Below are 16,631 nucleotides of genomic sequence, written 5' to 3' on the forward strand. Positions count from 1 at the left end.
CCTCTGCTGTACCCTCTCCAGCAGTTCCCTGTCTTTCTTGAACTGGGGAGCCCAGAACTGGACCCAGTGCTCCAGATGGGGCCTCACCAGGGCAGAGTAGAGGGGCAGGATGACCTCCCTCCACCTGCTGGCCACACTCTTCCTTATGCCCCCCAGGATGCCATTGGCCTTCTTGGCCACAAGGGCACATTGCTGGCTCGTGGTCATCCTATTGTCCACCGGGACTCCCAGGTCTTTCTCCTCAGAGCTGCTCTCCAGCAGGTCAGCCCCCATCCTGTCCTGGTGCAGGGGGTTATTTCTCCCCAGGTGCAGCACCCTACACTTGCCCTTGTATCAAGTATTTCAGACATAGCCTCTAATATTCCAGCCCACCATTAGATGAGCATTATGCATTACAACACCTTGTCTTTGGAAACCAGGTCTCCTGAAGATGACGATCCTCACTTCAGAGCTCTAAATTAATCATCACTAATAAATTCTGTCCCCTCCAATTAGGCCTTACAAAATAACTCTTTGACACCACTCCTCAGCTACACTACCCAATTATCACATGGTTAGGTCTCCTCTACTCTAATAGAGAAGATGTATTTCAGGAATTACTGTATTTCTTGCCTTATCCTTCAGGGGTCAGGGAGTAGAAAAACAAATCAGCTCTGAAAATCATATGTTTATCCCTACTTTTCAGAGCAAAAAATCTGCTTGATGCTATTCCTTCCTTTCTGTTCTGCTCAAACCTTCCACAGCTCCACTCAAATAACTTGCCTAGAAAAGTATCTGTTCACCCATCATATAGGATCCCTCCTCTTAAATCTGTTGTAAGCTTTTGTCACCATCTGTCCTCCAAATGGTGGAAATAAATAATAAATTGGTGTATTGCTACACAGAGAGCTACCAGAACAGCTCAACTAACCATGAAGTCCTGTCACATATACAAATAACATGTGCTGTGAACCTGCCCCCCAAAAAATTAAATTCAGGTTGAAAAACAGGCTTTTTTTGTCATTGTTCCAGATGCTTTTTTTTTTTTAATCAAATCTTGAGTATCATGTTCACTTGTACCATGACACCAAGTTATTACTGAAATCCTGCCTCTTTAAAACATATGCAACATACCAATATGACAATAGCAATGAAGACAATAACGCACCATCATGACAATAAGGCACCTTGCCTTGTTCATTGTCACTGGTTTAATGACTTCATGTTAGCTCCTGTATTTTACAACAAGCGGAAAGGGAGCCAAGGCACAGCCGCAATCCGAATGGGAGGCATGACTTATGCCGGGTCAGCTCCTGCACTAACCCTTGCAAGGAGGGGTTTGGCGCTCTGGCAGCACCGTCTGCTGTTCGGGGAGGGGGGCAGCGTTCCCTCCACCACCGCAGGTCTGAACTCGAGGTAGCCCAGCACTGAGGGCTGATCCCCTGACAAGCCCCAGGTGACAGCTGTGGCTAGCTGCGGCCACCCAGGAGGCACACGCAGGACGCGGGGTTGACGTTTTTCTCCCAGCACTGCCACACTTGCGGCAGCCAGCAGCCTGCGCGCCTTTTGTGCTTCCACACACACTCCACCAGTTTAACATCCCCTCCCGAGGCTTCAGGCTCGCTGTCTGGAGGCGGGGCGCGGCGGTCCCCACAAACGGGGCCTGGCCGCAGGGCTGTGGGCTCTGCCGGGCCCGCAAATTCCCCCGCCCTCCTCCGGGCTCCCTGCCTCGCCAGGCAGGTCCAAGGAAGGCGGCAGCCACCGCTCCTTAACTCCTCTCCCGCGCCCCTCCCAGCGAGGAGATTTGTTTAAAAATGAGTAAGATTACAGGCATCTGTATTTCCCCTCCTCCCCCGCCCTCCCGGGGCCGCCCGGCGCCCTCGACGCCCAGCCCCGGAGCCCGCAGCGTCGGGCCGCCCTGGGGGGTGAGCCGTGCCCTGGACAGCGTAGTCAGGGTGGAGGGAAGCGGCAGCGACGCCTCAGGCGGGCTTTGTGACGGGGTGGGAAGGGGGAGAAGGCGGCGGCCGGCCGCTTCAGGCTCGCCGCCCCCCCCCACCCCTCACCCCGCGACGCGGCCGTTGCCAGGCGGCGGCCCACGTGCGAGGCGGCGCCTCACCCCTCCCGCCATTAGCGTAACACAAAAGGGAGGAGGAAGGAAACAGGAGAAATTTTTTAAAAAAAATTAAAAAATACAAAATAGATGAAGGGGGAGCCCTTTTTTCCTGCATGAGCTGCCGCGGGGAGCGGGGCCGCGCCCCGGCGCGGCTGAGGGGAGGTAGCGATGCCGCAGAAGGCGGCCGAGGGCCGGCAGACAAAGGGAACCGCCCGGCGGGGCAGCGGCGAGCCAGAACCGGAACGATTCGGGCGGAGGCGCCTGGCTGGGAAGACCGCTGCCCCCAGCCCCTGCCCGGCCGCCCTCTCCGGCCCCGGGGCGGAGGCACTCACCAGCCGAGCCGGAGGAGGACCCTCTTCTCCGGGGGGCGGCGGCGGCCGGCTCGGGCTTGAGCGGCTGGGGCTGAGCGGGCCGAGCGGGGGCCGACAGCTGCTCCTGCACAGGGGACGGCGTAGTGGCGGCGGAGGAGGAGGAGGAGACGGCTCCCGGGGGGCTCCAGCCGGGCTGCGGTGGCTCCGGAGCGGCGGGGCGGGGCGGCTCGGTGGGGCCGCCGAGATCCAGTAGCTGCGGCGGCCGCTCCTGCGGAACTGCGGCGGGAGCCACGGCGGGCTTCCTCTCCATCACCTCTAGCTGCTCGTCGAAGTCTTCGTCTTCGTCCTCGTCCTCTTCCTCCTCCTCCTCCTCCTTCTCGTCGTCGAGCACAAACTGGTAGTTGAACTGGGGCTGCTGCGGCCGCGCTGGCCCGGAGGAGGAGGAGATCAGGGGCGACTGGTCTATCTCGTCCATAGTGCCTGGAGCTGGCGGAACAATGAGTGCGCGGCGCTGGGGCTGTGCCTCTGCTGGGGGAGGGCTGGGGCTGCACCGCGGCCGCTGCGGGACGCGGCTCCACGCCCTGTTGAGTCACCGCTGGGGGAGGCGGGGGGGCGCGGCAGCCGGGGCGCTGAGCGACGGCGGCGGGCAGTAGAAGCGGGGGAAGGGAGCGGGATGGCCAATGAAGCGCGGCGCTGGGCGCGGCCGCCTCATGAATATGCAGCACGTGGGCGGGGCGAGGCGGGATGGCGAAGTCGGGTAAAGTTCAGCGCGGAGGGTGCGGGGTGGGGCTGGGGCTCCCCGGGAGCCGGGCGTGGGGGCGAGGGGGACACCGGCCGGCCGTACCCAGTCTGTCGCACCGTGGATGTCACCCGAGGGTCCCGGGGCACCGCAGGGGATGAGGCTCCTTCTCGGTCCCGCTCCGGCATCGCGCCGATCTTCACATCTTGGGGGGGGGGAAGCGGAACCGGTGGGCGCCTTTCCCCGAAGGAAACGGAAGTTTTAACCAGAACGCGATGCGAAAACACCTACAGTGTCTGAGAAAAATAAAGCAGAGAGGAAACATTTTCAGCAGAGAGAAACTTTAACCGCTCGTACTGGTTTGTCAGCCATCTGAACAGATCTCACCGTCTCTCTCGAATGGGGCGACCCGTGCAGGAGGCAAGTGGCAGCTGGGTCAGAGCGAGCACTGGGGGATGTGTCTGTGCCAGGCTCTGCTGTGGTCTCCTGCTTCTGCCCAGGGATGGAACGTTGGCCAAAGGCCTTAGGGTAACAGTTTAACTGAAATGCTGTATATTTTGATGCAATTTTCACCCACGCAGTGACCACAATAAGACCAAAAAGGCTTACAATTATATATTTAATACTGTTCCAATGTTACTGTTAATTTTTAACCCACAGATGATTTGTTCTGCACGTGGCTGTATGAAGAGATCAGTTGATGGAAATACGCAGAACAAGCAAACTGCAAGATCAGTGAGACACAAGAACTTAAGGAAAAGAAACAACAATTGCCCCATCACCTATGTTTGGCCACATCAGACGCAGTGTATGCAGAGATGGATATTCAGGTGAGCCGTCCCATTAAGCAGAATGACTGACGACGCCCTGGCATCACGAGGAGTTCCCGAGTGGGCTGTGTTCAGCGTATCAAAATGTGTGGAGGGCAGCTACATTTCATACTGCAGAGGGAAGAGTCTCTAGCATGAAACTAGGGTTAGATCTCCAGCGTTCAGTCATTTTCTGAAAAACAGGATGGCAACACACGAATGGAAGGACTCAAAAGGGCCCCAGCACTGAGTCCTCTCTTGTCTCAGAAAAACGTATCATATTCTTTGCATGAACTGCCTCGACCCAAATGTTTGAGTGTGGGGTGGCTTGTTGCTGCTATTTGTATTGGGAAAGCTATTCTAAAATACCTCATTTTCTAAATAACTAGAGACTTCCTTCTAACTTCCAGTCTTAATTTGCCCAAGGCCGATATACGTCCTTATCCCACTTTTCCCTTTAATTTACATTGTTCTTTTCTCTGCATTTTAATTTCTAACCTGTGTAAAAGAATACACTTTGTCCAGTCCTCACTTTCTTAATCTAAAGCTAGAGAAGTTCTGCTGTGACCCGTTCCCTCGTTCCACCGAGCAGCCTTTCCCTGAACCTGATCCAGTCTCAGTTTGGGCATGGGTAGTTCCAGATAAGATTTTTTTTTCAACAATATGCAAAGACTTCAGTACTCCCTATTTCTTCCAGAAATGAATAGGAGGAGTACAAAAAGTATTTTTAATAATACAGTGAAGGGAACACTGTTACCCCGATGGAGGTAAAAATTTCACAACAGGTGAATGAGCCCTTAACATTCTGTGACATCTCTAGACTTCCCATTCTTTTCCCCTAAGATTTTGTGTCTTCCTCTAACAAATTATCCATGTATATTTTCAAGTCAGCCCTTTTTACAGTGATATAAGGGATGTTACACTGGCGGCAGGATGGATGGATTAAATCCCATGTATTGTTAAATATAAAATACGGAAGTTCTGGCTAAATTCCATTCCTAGCGTTATTGTTACATCTCTATTACAGCCAGTGGACTGTCTTTATTATATGCATAATAAAGGCAGAACAGGCTCTGTGATTTAAGATACAAACTGACACCTTCAGTCTTCTTTTTATTTATTAATTGCTACCCGGTGTGTTATACCAGCTGCCACAGTGATCTCAACAATACTTCCGCTGTTTTCCTACCAGCTAGTCAGTTTGGAGAATGTACACAGGAGAGAGCACTCAGTTACGGGCAATTTAAATTCTCAGAGCATCTTTACTTTTTGAAGAAGCCTAATATACTAAATTGGATTAAGAATTGAGTAACAATCTGGTGATGGCTTTTACGTAAGGGGAAAAAAACCCCAAAACAGGCCAGATTTAATGACCTTATGGGTGGATAGGGGCCTGTAATCTTCAGTGGCATTTTACCCTAGCACAGTAGATGACTGGGCCTGAAATATTTTACTAAAAGGAAAATTCAGGTTTTCTGTGTACTAATTTATTACATACCAGCAAATAGAGTTTTATTTTTGTATTGTAAATTTTTGTAGAAAATAAAAAAACTTTGAATAAGTTCTTTATAATTTCACCAACCAATCTATTTTTTGCATCTCTCGGTTAAACAAGAAAATGGAATTTTAACATTCCACTAAAATATACCCTAAGGCAACAAGGTACTTTTTAAAACTTGTAAAATTCTGAGCACAGACACAGTGCTGATACTAATTTTAACATATCTAACTGCAGTGATTTTTGGTCATCTGCAAGTAGGAAAAATCTATATATAATTCAACTGATTTTATCAGAATGCTTGCAAGAGAATCCATCATCAGTTAAAGACAAATGAAAGCGTTTTTTATTTAGAGAAAGGAAGTGACTAAAGGTCTTGGAGGGAAACAGGAAGGGAGTTCCAGATAGCCTGAGCAAGTCAAATTAACAAGCAAGAGAAAAATACAGCTTTCCAATACTGAAACTATATGGCAAAACACCCTTTCTTTCAGCTCTTTAGAAAAATATTTTTACAATTCTTATATGAATGTTATCAACAAGTAGGAGTAATTAACAGGTATTCAGCAAGTTAGTTTACAAACTTAGTTTCCATGAGGTGTTGCATCTAGCAAGATGAGGAAGAAAAGCGTTCAGTATGTGAGAGAAGCACCAGTTAGTGTCTTTCTGAATTTCCAGGGCAGTGCTGACAATGGCTATCTACTGGTTGTATTTTTTTTCTTTCCACTGTCACCGTTGGCTTGATCTTACACAGAAGTAATATGATATCACAGTGTATTGTAAACTAGGAAAATAACTGTAGTAGGACAAATGCAATATTATCACTTCACAGCAGGATCAAACAGAAAAAAAAAAACATTTTGGTTTCAGATAGCAATTTAAAAAGATGGAGTTACAATTGTGGGGATGGTTGGATTTCTGTCCCTCCTTTTAAGATCAAAATACAATCCTCCAGGTTTCAAGCATCATGTCTTTATCTCTGGAAGGATAAAACACTGCAATTCTTTTGTTTTCAGATTATGCCTGTGCTGCAGTGCCTTCTTTGGTTTGTCTTCATTTGAACACCTGCTGTACTACTTTTCAAGATCAGTAATGCAATTTGTGACAAAATCACTGCTTAATTTATTAATACAAATGCAGCATATGGAGGGAAAGGTGTCAAAACAATAATACAGAGGGATTACCATTTCTTGATGGTAACTGAGTCAGGTTCAGCTTTATCAGAACTTTGTGTGGGGCCTGCCTTTCAGCCTGGTCCTCTGCAATAATTAACATTTTCTTGACTTTTTAAACCTTTTATGTTATGTGTTACGGGCACTTCCTATTCTGGAATTGTTTCTAACAACCCATAGGCTGGCTTAGGTGGAGCCAATTTTTCCACTTTTTTTTTTTTTTAATCCCCCCACCATCATCTTGATAAATCAAAACAATCTATTTCTACAGAAAATGTCCTAATAACCACATCAATATACAATTCCCTGATTCAGATCTGTCACAAAACATTCTTTAAAACTTCCTTCAGCCAGCCAGCTGGGTGTTGAGCCAGTCCATCTGCATAAATGAGAGTGGTTTAAGGACAGCTCTCAATTAGACTAACTGCCATGAGTGCAAAGTTGCCATTAGCTGTAGTTTTAAATTCCTACATCCATGTAATTTCTTCCTAGGCCACAACTTGGTCTATTTAAGCTTTCATTCAAAGGAACCAAAAAATTATGTTACAACAGTGAACAAGAATATATATATATTTTCTCACCATTAAAATATACCAGCATTTGAAGTGAATCAAAGCAACGACTGATAATACACAATGCTCTGCAGCAAATGAGACTGTGACTTGAGGAATTCACCTCACTAAAACTGCACAGGAATCCACTGTTAATTGGATTTTGGTTTGACTACTCTTTCCCTTGCAAAGAACCATTAGGTCTTAAAGGATGAAACACAGCTAAGATACCAATTTTACATCTTATAGACATTCAGGACCCTAAGCAGTGGGGTCCTTCCACACCCAAAGAAGAGGTTGTTTACACTGGAGACGAGACTTCTGTGTGATAACTTCATACATTTCCTGTAGCACTTCCATGTTCTTGGATAACCTCCTATCTAAATACTGACACCAGCAAAGTCTGCTTAACTTGTAAGACTAACTAGTTCCCAATAAGCAGGTAGTGTGGATTTAAAATAAATATTTTCCTTGAAGTCCTTTCCTCTCTACCCAGTCAGGGGGGTGAGGGTTGGACACTTTGAAGGAGCATGTAGTCAATAAGAAAAGTCCTTAATAAAGACTAAAGACTTACCCTTCATTCTTACAATGATGCAATATATTAAAACCAAAATTGAATCAAATGTTTCTATTCGCATGTTAATAAGAGTGTATTAGCAAAACAAAACCATGGAAATGTGGCAGAATGATGTACAGTAAACGATTTTTAATACCACTTTCTAAATTCATCAGGTCACTGTAGAAAATTTAAACATACAAGAATGTTAAGTCTTCTGAGTCTCTCTGTGAGCATTCCTAAACTTTTCTAAGGAATCAGAATGAATGGTGAAAATTTTTCAAATTATCCAGAATACAGGTAATTCCCCACTTCAGGTTTAATATTGCTACTCTTCAGCCTCCCCCCACTTTTAATAAATACAATTAAATTATTCATTTAGCAGTTTGGCCATAATACTTTACACTCGTGAGGAACCATAAGGACCAGCACCTTCACTGAACCTAGGCACAAAAAATCCATTCTCTATTATACCTCATTCAAACAGATCAAGGTACTATCAGAATTACTTTTTCTAATTCGTGTTCTCCCGTCTTTTCATTTAAACAGGAATGCTTAAAATCAATATCAAGTTTAGACCTCAGCATCCCTAAATCTATACCTATGAACGTGTCTAAATTAAAACTTTTCGGTCTTAATATTTAGCTTTTTTTTTTTTTTTTTTTTTAAGGTTTTATTGTAGTTCTGCTCTGGTTTATGTGAACATGCCACACACTGTAATTAAAGTAATGAACCAGCAATGCGTGTCCCTGTGTGTCTTGGGGTTCAATGGAGGGAAGAAAGTCCATTGATGCCCAGTACCTTTAAGGCCATTTGGACTGGCATATTTGTGACGTTCAATTCCCAGGGGGTGGAAGAAAGGAGAAAGTATTCATTACATCGCAAATTAGAGCACAGACAGAATAGTTGTACAAGTTACAGGTAGTTTTAGAGCAGGAGCAGAATTTGGATGGCATGTTCCACGCTCATGAGTATCTAACCTCTGTCTAAATCAGGAGTGCTCAACCTCTGATTTTTTAACTTGGAATGTACAAGTGACTGAGCTGAATTTGCTGAAAAAACAATTGAGGAAAACATGTTCCCTGTGTATTCAGGGGAAGATGCAGGTGGTAAAAATTGGTCTGGGAGCTCCACCGTTCTGATTTCAGATGCAGAGCAAGTGATGCCACTGTCTTGGTGACTGGAATTTTCAACTCCAACAGCAAGAATGACCTGTTGAAATCATGTTATTTTATCTACGTTATTTTAATATCTTTTTTTAAAACTCAGGAATCCATAAATGTTATAATAATTTTGGATTTAAATTGTTTTGCTTTTTTAAAGGAAAAGTGCATATAATTTAAATTATAAATCAATTTTTGCTCTTTTTATGCATTGTTATTTGTCCACTTAAGAAAGAAACAATCTGGTAACCAACATTCAGGGTTATTCCCTTGGCTGCCAAATATGCCCAAGGAGTGAACAGATTGAAAGTAGCAACATTTTCACCATTACTATAGAGAAGGCTGATGGCATTGCTACTGGGACTATAAAACTTGAATATACAAGCAAAGTTTACACTGGAAGCAACAGTACTGATTTTAAATCACATTTGAAAGGTACCAGCCCACCATCTTCTAGCACTTTACTCACTGCTTAATGACTTGTCCTTTGTAAATGCTTTTATTAGACTGCAGCAGCTGGAGTCTTCACTGAAGTTATGGTGGTGTTTTGGGGTTGCAGTGCATTTTTGACTTCCAAAGACAGAAGGAATGGCGGCTTTGGAAGACACCACCAAGGCTGTGACTGCTTCTTCTGTTTTATAAGCACTTAGGGAGCTCTTCCTTTTATCTGGGTCGGACAAAGATAGGACAGCTAAAAAAAATTTCAACACGCCTACCCTGGTTTCTCAGTATCGCATCAAGCTGATCATACCTGAAGCCCTTTATTTCCCTCACCTTTCCCCACATATCACACTCCAGCTTTTGAACACTTTGGACAATTTCAGTGAACTATGGTAGTGGCAGAAGATTCCTGATAGTTTTGTAAAAATCAGCAGCTGGATAAATTACAGAGAGCCAATGAGGTCTCCAGTGGAGAGGGAACCAGGAAAACTCAGTTGTTACCCCATTCCATCTGGGAGCAATCAGCTAGTATGTAGTTTTTACAAGAGTGTCTGTCTTTTACCAAGATGGCAAAACCAAAAAGGAGGATAAGAGAGATGTGAGAATGACTGAAGATATTCCAGAATAGAGATGCAATCAATATAAGACCTAAAGCTATAGGAAACCTGAATTTGCTAGTTTTACTGGTTTTGGAACTAGTTTCTGACTGTTGTAGGTAGGGATGTATATTAGGTGAGTCATGCCAGTAGAACTGTGGTGAAGGCTACCTAGGTGCAGCTACAGTTTTGGCAAGGACAGGAAAAAAAAAAAAAAGGAGGAAAAATAAATCCTGTAGGCTGGATTCTCTCTTGATATATCCTGTGGAAAGGAGCAGAAACAAAAGGAAAAGGTCTTGAAAAAATAGCACATGAAAAAGAAGTTACATAGGGCTACTTCATTCCCCAAAGAAAATTGAGGTCCAGGGCATGATGTTTGGCAGGTATCACTTATTCTAAGCTATTTTCAAATGCATTTTTTTCAGTGCAAATATAGTTTTTACTCTTTTCATTGTAACTTGTGAAAAACTAACATATTTCAGTAAAAACTGACTACTTGAATACCATGTAACATCTGCTCAAATTACTACTTCAGCACAGGCTATTAGCTAAGATTAACTGGTTTTCTTCCATCAGGTAGAATCAGGTTGCTAAATAATGCAAGTTTTAATGTATGAGCCTGGAAATGATGATAACTTGACCATATCCTGGGCAGAAATGCCTGGATAAATTGAAAAAAAAAAACCAAACAAAAAATCAGTTCGGCTTTAGAGGTAACTAGCTATATGTTATTGTTTTGTCATCCAAATCTTACTTTAAGCTTTAGAAAATTCAGAATTTAGAACTAGCAGTCTTTAAGATTTATCCAACTGAATTGATTCAATGGAATTCTTGTAAATTTTGCATCGTACTATCTCTGATGGACCACATTACAACCTTCCTGAATCTAATGTAGATAAACTAAGATGGCTAATATAGATGAGCTAAGATGGCAGGTGGTGTCTACCCTCAGAAACTTATTTCATTCTCCATTTCTCTTTGCTTGCAATTTTTATTTTTACCTAATCCCTATTTACTTAGATTTTTTATACATACTTATAGGCTGTCAATGAATTAATAGAATCATAGAACGGTTACAGTTGGAAGGGACCTTAAAGATCATCTAGTTCCATCCCCCCTGCCATGGGCAGTGACATATCGATTTTAATCATTCTTTCAGCACATTGTATTCCTGACAGTGTAAAACTGTAAGTATCCTATTAATAAAGAATGAAATTAAAACAACAGGCCTATGGGTTGCCATTTCAAATAAATTCTTTTAATGGTAAGAAGACAGCCTCCTTTTTCCTATTAGTTAAATCTATGAGCTCCTCTATTTAGCTCGGTAGCTGTCTGATCACAGGCCATATACAGGCAGTTTCTTCATACTTTGGCATGCTCATGTAACTGATGTCAGATGTACCTCTGATCACTCATGTGGTCTCTTTTCAGCACTTAGGCAAGTGCCATGCTTACCTTTTACTACTCATCTCAGATGAATCCTCAATTTGAGTCCAATTTTAGACAACTTATCTCACCAGATCATTACTGTCATCATGTTACTGCTCATCTGACCTAGTTTAGCCCTTCTTACAGCTTGAAGTTCATACAGATGTTTAGTAGTACCGAACTCTTTCTTTGAAGCAAAATACCCTGTATTTTTCTTCAAGAATATAACAGAAAGAAAGGCTGTGAGACACCAAGATGTATGTGCATTTTATACTAACTAAACATAATACTTCATCAAAACTTCTATCCTGGCTTTCCTGTGAAGTGGGTAATAGTTACTCTCTGCCCTGATCTTAGCGCATGGTTTTTTTTCTGTTTTTTTGTTTTTGTTTGTGGTTTCTTTTTTGTTGTTTTTTTTTGGTTGGTTTTTTTTTTGTGTGTTTGTTTATTTTTTTCCTTTTTTTTTTTTTTGTTTTTGTTTTTTTTTTCCCCCAAGTACATTTCCATTGCTGCCAAGGATGCTGAACTTGTAAAAGTAATTTATGTATCCCACTGTGGGATAAGAGGGAAGACAGATGGGAGCAGACAAAAAAGGATGCTAAAATGGACTAGACCTCCAGCTGCTGACACACAGAATAGAAAGATCAGCACTGGCAACTGGCACAATCTAAAACTATTAACTTCAGTTCCCTCAGACTAAAACAGCCCAGGACTGGTTAATTCTTACTTCTTCATGTAGCATCCATCTAACTGCAACCAAATATAAAGATAAACATATTATTCTTAAAAATAGGACAGGTAACATCTCCCATATTTTTCAGAAATAGTAAGTGCTATTTGAACTGCTTTAACAGTAAAATCAGGTGTCCCCTTATAAATACATAGTGTATGATACATGGGTGTTGTGGTTTGGCCTCAGACGGCAACAAAGGACCAGGGGGCAGCCGCTCGCTCAGATCGGGCCCCCACCGCCAGCGCGGCCGGGAGGGGAGAATGGGAAGAAAAAGGCAAAAACTCGTGGGTTGAGACAAAGGCAATTTAACAGAACAGCGAAGGGAGCAAGAAACAACAATAACACCGACAGAGGAATATACAACCACGAGTACGATACCACCGCTTGCCGACTACACGCGGGACGCCCCCCGACCGCTCCGCTCCCCCGGGGGATGACTTCCTCTTCCCCCCCCCCCCCGACTTCCTGCCCCTCCCCGTCCCCGGCCAGCTCCGGATACCCCCTGGGCATGGCTCCCGTGGGATGGAATACCTGTGTCCCTGCTAGGTCCTGGGGAGAATTAACCCTATCCCCGCCAGACCCAGGACAATGGGTTCAATTTTAGATCATTTTATGGCAACTGAATGACATTTAAATTTTTATTGCATTCCTAACAATATGTAATTTTTAAACACACTCTGTTAGGGATTTTATCTTCTTCTCTGCCTTGGAAATTTCAGTTCAGATTATGGATATTCCTTCAGCCTAATTATTTATGCATTCAAGGTTGTGTGTGGCATATATAGAAGCATAGAATGGTTCGGGTTGGAAGGGACCTTAAAGATCATCCAGTTCCAACCCCCCTGCCCTGGGCAGGGACACCTCCCACTGGCCCAGGTTGCTCAAAGCCCCATCCAGCCTGGCCTTGAACACCTCCGGGGATGGGGCAGCCACAGCTTCTCTGGGCAACCTGTTCCAGTGTCTCATCACCCTCACAGTAAAGAATTTTTTTCTAATATCTAAGTTTCCCCTTTTTCAGTTTAAAACCACTACCCCTCGTCCTATCGCTACACTCCCTCCCCATCTCTCCTATAGGCCCCCTTTAGGTACTGAAAGGCTATTATATAAAAGCATACGCAAAGTATGAACCAAAAAAGCAAAATAAGCTGTCTCTAGCCTGACTGGCTGTTTTAATTAGGTTCATGTTTACCCTATGGAGTACTTAGGCTTCCTGGTCAAGTACCAAGGCTCCCTGCATTGTGCAACGTACTGGCATGTTATGAAGTCAGTTCCTCCTACACACAGTTCATAAGCCACAATACAACAGGTGGATGAAAGACATGTTGCATGGGGGTGTTTTGGAAAAATGAGGTAACAACAAACCAAAGAGGTCAGTGGAAAAAGAGCAGTCAGTTTGCTCCCTACCATTATTGGTTAGTTGATTTCTCTTGCAGATGTTTTGGATTTTCTTGGATTTGAAAGATAGATCTAGAAGCAAGCAAGGAAATATATACATGCATTGAGGGGTTAAAAAAAAAAAGGGGGCGGGGCTAAAAAAATTGATCTTCAGTGAGCTAGGAATAGCATCCTGTACATCCTTAGATAGCATCCTGTATCCTTAGATACATAGGCAGACAAGAATATAACAGACAACAAATTCAGGCACTATACATTATATTATAGCTAATTGCATACACTTCTGTGAGTTCTCCTCAGTTGTAAGCTTCTAAGGCAACACTACACAATGTCCTATTTACAGAGCGTAACAGAATGAACCCATAACCCTGGTCACAGCCCCTGTATGATACATAGATATTATAAATACCTCCTGCCAGCATGGGTTTATGTTTTCCTTTTTCAATCAGATTTCTCCCGACTCCGCAGACAGGCCACACACGTCAGCTAGAAGCACTGCTGAACCCGGTGCTGGTAACCCACACTGCAAAAATTTTTAAGAATCATCATTTCCATGAAGTTAATGGCACAATATACAGAACAATTTAATTACAATTTATTCGGCTTCATGTTGGGCTTCATGTCAGCACAGGACTGATTTGTTTTAAAATCCTTTCTGAATACTGGCAACACACGGATGCATGGGATATGTGTAGGCGATATTTGTAGCCATGTCACCTGGGGCAACGTCACATGGGATTTGACAAGATAGGTGGGTTTGGGGTTTGGCAATACTTGAATAAGGAACCCACAAGATCACTGCAAGAGATAATGTTGAGTATTTGTGTTCTTAGTGCTGCTACATGGAAACTCTGACACTGCCATAAGCTGTGGGATACTTTTCCAAAAATAATGGCCATCTAAAATAGCAAGCATGAAGAATGGCAGGCTGTTCCTGTCTATGTGTCTGAATGAAGTAATTTTCTCAGGGAGAGCAACGCAATACTGAAGCTAGGAGTTTCAGGGCTTGTCAGCGATGGTTTGGTAGGGAAGAGTTTCAAATGGCAAATGAGAAAGGTGGGAATTTGTGCACAGAAACTGTGAATGACAGCTGAGCAAGTTCCTGGTGCTTTGCAGCCTGGATGGGAGGACAAGCCAAGCAGTGTCAGTCAGCAGCAGCTGGAAAAGAAAGAAAATAGGCAAAACAAAACGGAACTCTCATCCCTAAGTTTTTGAAAGAGAAGTCTGTGGTCAGACATGAGAGGGGTAGGAGAAAAAAAGAGTTAAATGAATCATGAGCCCAATATACAGAAATGGTAAAAGATGAAGAAAAGGAAAGGGCAAGAAATCCCCTTTTCTAGCACAAATAAAGATGAGGGAGAGAAATAGTGAAAAATGAAATTTCAGGTTACCTTGCTGCACTGAATGTATTAATATCTGGATTCGGTTCTGTTATTTGAAATGAAGACAGAAAAAAGGAAAGGGCATAAAATCCTCCTTACAAGCAGAGAAACTGATGAGGCACAAAGAATGAAAATCTAATTTCAAGTTACCTTGCTGCACTGGATGTATTTATAGTTTGACTCAGTTCTGTTATTTTAGATATACATTTAAGCCTGTATTCTTCTCTACTCTCCCTTCTCATTCAAAACTTATTTCTAATGACCAGTTTTTCACTCAGGTAAGTGCATGTTACTACAGTAAAATGCAGTTGTTTATGGATAGTTGAAGGCAAGAGGACTAAAATCTGGTGCAAGATGAGGCAGAAATTGAGAGGGAGTTGTTAGTGTTTTTAGTATGATGAGGATGGACTGTACAGCCTGACCTTCCATTCTGCTTGTTCTTATTATATAAAGATATTAAAATGGGAAGGTGTTACTCTAAGTTAGACAATATTCTGAAATAACTATGCATTCATTTAATGAATAATTAATCTATGTTTATGTATACCACTAGAATTAAACTTCTTGTAAACTATGAATTTGTCCTCAAATGACTATTAATCAAAAAAAAAACCCCACCCACAAATAAAAGCTGAAAAGACATTTGAGTGTATAATAATAAGCCAAACCTTTATTATTAATAAACCTTTAATGTAGTTAAAACATTTTAGAAGGATTCCACCTAAAACCTAGAAAGCACAGTAGAGCTGGGGAAAAAAAAAATCAAAAGGTACTCAAACTTGGAAATGAACAGTGCAAGAGATGCAACTATTTAACTCATCACTTCTTCAGTGGACATATGACTCCAGTATAGCCACTGCAAATCCAGAGACTGGTGCGACAGTCAGAAACACAAGTGAGCTAAACTGGCAAGAGTTTGGGAAAACAACATGAACCACAGCTAGTGAGGGGGGAGAAAGGACACTTAAAAAGAAGTTGGCATTGTTCTAACATAAATTTACCTGTATTAATGTAATCCTCAGTGCTTATGAGGGTTTGAAGTACCACAAGAACAGATCTGAAACCCTGCTGCATCAGTTTGAGAGCTGTGGATTGTGGACCACTTTCTGGGCAGCCCTGCAGAAATCATCTCTCCCTCCTTTCTCCAGAGGGAGCTTTTCTTCTACACAGCTCTGCAGTGTAAGGAGCACAACCTTATTCTAAGGATACCACAGCACTTTGTCGCAGCTTTATACATTTTCAAAAGATAACCGCAATGTGTGAAATCATGCAAATGTATATTTGCTTCAGGGAAAAGTGAAGTGACCCTTAATTTCTACCAATTTGGGTAAAGATTAGAGAGTTCATATTATGTATTTAAGAGAATTGTCACTAAAATCAGATCCAATCTTCTTATGCAAAGAGTTACAGGGTTAGATCCTCAGCTTGTATAGATTGAGGCTCCTTCACTGAAATCAACACACTGTTGGGAATTAGTGTTAGCTGAGAATCTGGCTTGCTACAGTTAGGCTTAAGTGGTTCAAAATTAACTAAATGAAATGTGGGCTACATGAAAAGCATGGTATCAGAAGATATCTCTGTGCAGAATAACACTCCAAACTAAAGTCTGATACCAAATTCACCATACATTCCAGAAACACAGAAGTGGATGGGACCATCTGACTCCCAAAGTCTGCCTTCACAATGTCTAGTCCAGAGAGGTCAAAAGATCATCCATTTTTAAAAAATGCTTCCCAATACCCTACTGCAAGCTTTCAGCACATAGCTA

At 43.2% G+C, this 16,631-nt stretch overlaps 1 protein-coding gene across 5 annotated transcripts in view; it reads right to left on the reverse strand.

Annotated features, from left to right (window-relative positions):
• Positions 1-16,631, reverse strand: part of RTN4 (reticulon 4) — a 74,648-nt gene that overhangs the window by 45,889 nt on the left and 12,128 nt on the right. For 2 of the 5 annotated variants that reach the window (XM_074167988.1, XM_074167984.1), the window contains exon 1: positions 2,425-2,878. In XM_074167988.1, coding sequence (XP_074024089.1) covers positions 2,425-2,878 — 454 coding nt within the window. Of the gene's footprint in view, positions 1-2,424; positions 3,439-3,924; positions 4,145-13,890; positions 14,005-16,631 lie in introns of those variants that run through there. The other 3 variants (XM_074167986.1, XM_074167987.1, XM_074167989.1) reach the window with 3 other exon arrangements.

This window comes from Numenius arquata, chromosome 2 (assembly GCF_964106895.1).
Source record: "Numenius arquata chromosome 2, bNumArq3.hap1.1, whole genome shotgun sequence".
NCBI lineage: Eukaryota > Metazoa > Chordata > Aves > Charadriiformes > Scolopacidae > Numenius > Numenius arquata.